General features: G+C 36.7%; 1 protein-coding gene across 1 annotated transcript in view; it reads left to right on the forward strand.

Annotated features, from left to right (window-relative positions):
* MINDY2 (MINDY lysine 48 deubiquitinase 2) overlaps positions 1 to 4773 on the forward strand; it is an 81075-nt gene extending 76302 nt beyond the window's left edge. The window contains 1 exon segment of the mRNA XM_010374254.2: positions 1991 to 4773. Within this exon segment, the coding sequence (XP_010372556.1) occupies positions 1991 to 2119 (129 nt within the window). The 3' untranslated portion in view covers positions 2120 to 4773.
* Positions 4774 to 6000: the final 1227 nt, after the last annotated feature.

Genomic DNA, 6000 nt, shown 5'->3' on the forward strand with positions numbered 1-6000 from the left:
GTCCTAAGCTTGTATCTCGTTTGGTAAAATATTTTCTCCTGAGATTCTGATTTTCAAATTTATTTCTAAAATTCGTAATAGCTGCAAAGAAAATAAGTCAATTTGGACGAAGTCCTTTCTATCAACTAGAGGGCAGTATGAGGTAGTACTAGAAAAAATATAGACTTTGGATCCAGATAAATGTGGATTTGTATTTCCTGCTCCTGTCTTTCCTTCTAGTTGCAATCTCTTGGATGCCGTCCTCTGCCTCTCTTAGCCTCATTTTCCCTATCTGTAAAATAGAAGAACTCTTAAGTTTGTTGTGAAGAACAAATAATATTAGGGCTTAGCCCAGTGTTTAACATGTACTAGGTATTCAACAAAGGTTGACATCTCCCTACTTTTCACTTTCCGTAAACAGTTTAAAGCACTTAAAATACAATGGTGAGATTCTACATGTTAAATCTCATTTCATTAAGTTAAAAATATTCCCCTCCTTTTATATGTATACCATGCCAGACTGCTGTTCTTTTTTTTTTTTCAGATGGAGCCTCACTCTGACGCCTAGGCTAGAGTGCAGTGGTGCAATCTCGGCTCTCTGCAACCTCCGCCTCATGGGTTCAAGCAATTCTCCTACCTCAGCCTCCCAAGTAGGTGGGATTACAGGTGTGTGCCACCACGCTCAGCTAATTTTTGTATTTTTAGTAGAGATGGCCAGGCTGGTCTCAAACTCTTGACCTCAAGGGATTCACCCACCTTGGCCTCCCAAAGTGCTGGGATTATAGGCATGAGGCACCGTGCCTGGCCTAGACTGTTCCTTTTGATTCAGATATACAAGAAATTCTGATTTGGGCATACAAAAAAAGCAAGATGCCCTTTTAAGTCTCATAAAACTAAATATAGAAGTCCCCATTAAAATAAGTATAAAATTTCTATTTCTAGCTCAAATATTGACTACTCCAAGCTTAATAGTTAAATCCTACCACGTTATGCCTAGCTTTTCACTCAAAAAGTGTCTTATTTCACTAAATACACTTATTCCACACTCCCAATTCTCAGGGGTTCTTTTCTCCTTTTAAGATCTGTTTATTATGGCTGGGTGCAGTGACTTACGCTTGTAATCCCAGCACTTTGGGAAGCCAAGACAGGTGGATCTCAAGGTCAGGAGTTCGAGACCAGCCTAGCCAATATGATGAAACCCTGCCACTACTAAAAATATAAAAAATTAGCTGGGCGTGGTGGCATGCACCTGTAGTCCCAGCTACTCAGGAGACTGAGGCAGGAGAATCTCTTGAACCTAGGAGGCAGAGGTTGCAGTGAACTGAGATCGTGCCACTGCGCTCCAGCCTAACAGACTGAGACTCCATCTGAAAAAAAGAAAAAAAAACAATCTGTTTATTATGGAATTTAATGAGGTTTTGAAGAACTATTATAGTTTATCAAAAGGTGTCACTTTCTTTAACATTTTCTAAACTTTTGACAAATGTGTCTTCAAGTTGACTTTAGGCAATATAATCTTACGTTATTTACTGTTTGAAATACCGACTTTGGGAGGCCAAGGTAGGCGGATCACGAAGTCAGGAATTTGAGACCAGCCTGGCCAACATAGTGAAACCCCGTCTCTACTAAAAATACAAAAAGTTAGCCGGGCGTGGTGGCAGGCACCTGTAATCCCAGCTACTTGGGAGACCGAGGCGGGAGAATCTCTTGAACCTAGGAGGCAGAGGTTGTAGTGAGACAAGATTGTGCCATTGCACTCCAGCCTGGGCAACGGTGCATGACTCTGTCTCAAAAAAAAAAGGAAATTTTATTTATTTAGAATAATGAATACATTAATTATATGCAGAATGGTAGAGGCAACTGCTCAGATACCACGTAATATAACAAATCTGTATACCAATAGGTAGCTTCTTTTTCCATCAGTGATTCCTTCCACTGTTACGGTTTTTCTTTCTGTATAACCATGAATAAGTCCCTTAGATTAATTTTTTCCTGTGTATTTTTCTTAAAGCAGGGCCAGCCAGCACAAGCCTCTCCATCAAGTGGAAGACAATCTGGGAATAGTGAACGTAAACGGAAGGAACTGCGAGAAAAAGATAAAGAAAAAGAAAAGGAAAAAAATAGCTGTGTTATTTTGTAACAAGTGTTGGCTTCTGTTGGAACCACCTATATGTCTTGAGAAACAAAACCACAGGAGGAAAGGAAGAAAAACCGATCAATACCGTCTGTGCCTGATTTCCCAATGGATTTTGTTCATGTTTTTTCAGGGGAAAGGTTGTTACTTAGTTACAATCAGACTTTTTCAAGTCACACAATACACTCTTTATGAGCTGGAGTTTCGTGTTACAAGTTGGAAATGCTGTGTGTTGTCATTCATGAAAAATACTGCACTTGTAGCCAGATAAACAAATCACAGCAAATTTTGTGTCATAGTGACATTCATAACTCATATCAGTTAGTAAGCTATTATATCTTCTGTTCTAACAGTGAATGGAGGTAATTGATTTAGTCTGATTCCTTCCTGAAATCTAAATATTAGCACAATAGTTTCTGAAATTTTACAATGTTAAATTATGATCTAATCCATGAGAAACCACGGGTTTAACATAGGGATTCAAAAAAAACAAAAACAAACAAAATAATAGGAATAAATAACCCTTAATTGTATATTGGACTAGTTCAGCCCTTAAACAGCTTTACTTTTATTTAGGAATGTACATTTTAGGTGTTATCTTGAGAACTGATCATGGAGCTTAGATTTAATTTAGATAGCAAAAATAAAGATTTGTATTTCTTTTCCAATAGCAAAAGGTTGCATAACACTAATACTTATAACCTATCAATATCAGATATTAATGACTTTGTAGTGTTGTAAAATTTTGAGGAATTTTGGAGTCTTTATCATAGGTAACCTGGACCACAGTTACTATTTATTGACAATGTGATTGAGTACATGGAGGAAAGCACAGTGGATGCTAGGCCTTGTAAATATGGGGATGTAGAAAAGCAGATAGTTCAGTGTCTACCTTTTTCTAGTATTACCTTGAACCTTAAATTTTAAGTCATGTTTATTGCTAGAAAATTAAATGTACTTATTAAAACCAATGAAAAAGCACATTTCTGAAAGGAAGTTAGAGATAATCTCTGTGTCTTGTGAAAAGACATTAATAAAAATCTGAGAGGGCCGGGCGCAGTGGCTCACGCCTGTGATCCCAACACTTTGGGAGGCCAAGGCGGGCGGATCACCTGAGGTCAGGAGTTCACGACCAGCCTGACCAACATGGTGAAACCCCATCTCTACTAAAAATACAGAAAATCAGCCGGGCATGGTGGCGGGCGCCTGTAGTCCCAGCTACTCAGGAGGCTGAGGCAGGAGAATTGCTTGAACCCGACAGGCGGAGGTTGCAGTGAGCCGAGATCGCACTGCTGCGCTCCAACCTGGGCGACAGAGCAAGACTCCATCTCAAAAAAAAAAAAAAAAAAAAAAAATCTGAGAGTAGCTAAGAATTTGGAGGAATTTATGTAAAAGCAATCAGAGTTTTTAACTTATGGGAACCAAATAAAACTATAACCTCTTATAGTGTTTATAGAACTCAGAAATACTATTTATTTAACTTTATTATGAGGCCACACATATTTTCCTGTGTTTCTATATATAGTTTGGAAAACTATCCTCAATAGTCTGTTTTATATGCCTTATATTTAAAAGTTTGTTTTAGTCATTTTGAAAGACTATTGCTGCTGCAAATAGTTGTGTACTTTACATTCTAAGCTTCAGTACATTTCTTTATTTAAGAGCATCATAATCTGACCTGAGCATCCACTTGGAGAACATTTTCTTTGTGTGTGGTCTAGGGTGACAAAAGACCACAAAAATGTGTGGTCTGGATTTTTTCAACTACGTCATTAACTTTATGATCCCAGACCAGTTATAGGATGAATCTATATGTAAAAATAAAGTGTTATTTATGGAAGGAATTATTCTAAGGGAAAAATCCAGGGTCAAGCTGTATCTTTTATGTCCTCTATATTGCATGTCTATTTCTGTTACACAATTTGTTATTTCTTCAAATTTCCTATGGTAGTATGATAAATCATCAAAGAATCTGTTTGGGATATAAAACTCTGATAGAAAATATTTAATGAGTATCTTGATTATAACCTAGAGTATGTATACCTTAGTAATAATAACCCGATATACTGCAGAACTCTGTTGGCTCAAACAGGTTGACCTCAATCCAAGTTTACTCTTGATATCACTATTGGCTGAAGGTGGAAACTCAAACCTCAGGGTTTGTTTTTCTTGGGACAGATAGTGTGATAGTGCATTATATTTTAATAAGAAAAACAAACCAGTAAACCTTGAGAAATTTTAAAAAGCATAGTCGAGGCGTATTTTTTCATAATTATATACTTATCTATTTATTGCCCTTGGAAAATATATGTGTAGAAGTATTTCTTCTGTTATTTGTTACTATCTTCTTAATTTGTTCCAAAGAAAATACTGCCATACTGCATTCCTTCTGGAAGGAAACAAAACAGAACAAAACTCACTCAAAACCAGCAGTGCTGCTATCAGATAAGTAGATGTCAATATATACTTACAAGGAAAAACTAAAAAATGTAATGTGTTAATTCAGCCTTTTTCTATGTAATATTTCCAAGTCAGACTTTCTTACATTCCTGGAATTTAGTTTGATATACCAAGAATAATAATGATAAAATGTTTGCTGTGATTACTGTGGGGGGAAAAATGAAATGTTAAATTGTATTAAAACACACAAACTTTTCAGAGATACTGGTTTCCTGTCCTTGAAGGGTATAAAGAATTTAGATCATGCCTGTAATCCCAGCACTTTGGGAGGCCGAGGTAGGTGGATCATCTGAGATCAGGGGTTCGAGACCAGCCTGGCCAACATGGTGAAACCCTGTGTCTACTAAAAATACAAAAATTAGCCAGGCATGGTAGTGGGCACTACTTGGGAGGCTGAGGCAGGAGAATCGCTTGAACCCAGGAGGCAGTGGTTGCAGTGAGCTGAGATCGCGCCTCTACACACCAGCCTGGGCAATAGAGCTGAGACTCCGTCTCAAAAAAAAAAAAAAAAAAAAAAAAAAGTAGAGCTATTGTGTCTTTATTTTCTTAAATATTTTGCCCAAGGTAACTTTATATATCCAGCCATTTCATTGCTGGTTTGGGTACATAGGATTTTGATAGTGGTATATTAAAGTCTTTCCTTCCAAGTATTTTGTAATACTTGGAAATTATTAGATGTATACTGCTAACAAAAGTTAGAACTTAAACATTTTTGTTTTTATCATTTATAGCCTAGATTAGGGACACATTTGCATACAGCACATCATCATTAGATTTGAAAATAGGCAGATGAATGAAGAAATATGATCACTGCACTGTCCTTTTACTTTCCGAGTCTAAGTATATTCCTTAAGGTTAGTAACCAGTCTTTATTGAAAATCTAAAATTTTTCTTCATGTCTAATCCCACTGCATCCACAATGCTGTGATTTATAGTACATGATCAACACTTAAAAGTACTTACTGTACGTGTGTGTTTCTGAAGCAAGTTATCAGGACCTCTGTTAGATTCTCAAAAGAATTCAGAACTTCCCTTCAATTTAAGAATCACCATTTTAAGAATACACGTGTACATATACACATTAAGCAGTATGAGGCAGCTAAAATTGGCATTGGTTTTACAGTGGTCCAGTGTGCTTAGTTAGGTAAAGTAACTTCTTCCGTGTTTCAAGGTCAGGTTCAGAGTTGAATGAAGCATGGATTTAAGTTTAGGATTAGGCTTTGGAATATATCTTGTTTTTATTGTCTCACATTTCTAATATTGACTACTTATCCCATATTATGTTTCAAGTTCTTTCTCATACTTCTTGATCTTGGCTTAACTAAACAAGTTAATATCAGAGACTAGTTGACCAAACCCAAGATTAACCATTTTGCACTTGCACAAAACCTTCTTAGCATTTTGCTTTCAGTGAATCAGAAAGTCAG

Source organism: Rhinopithecus roxellana, chromosome 5 (assembly GCF_007565055.1).
Source record: "Rhinopithecus roxellana isolate Shanxi Qingling chromosome 5, ASM756505v1, whole genome shotgun sequence".
Taxonomy (NCBI): Eukaryota; Metazoa; Chordata; class Mammalia; order Primates; family Cercopithecidae; genus Rhinopithecus; species Rhinopithecus roxellana.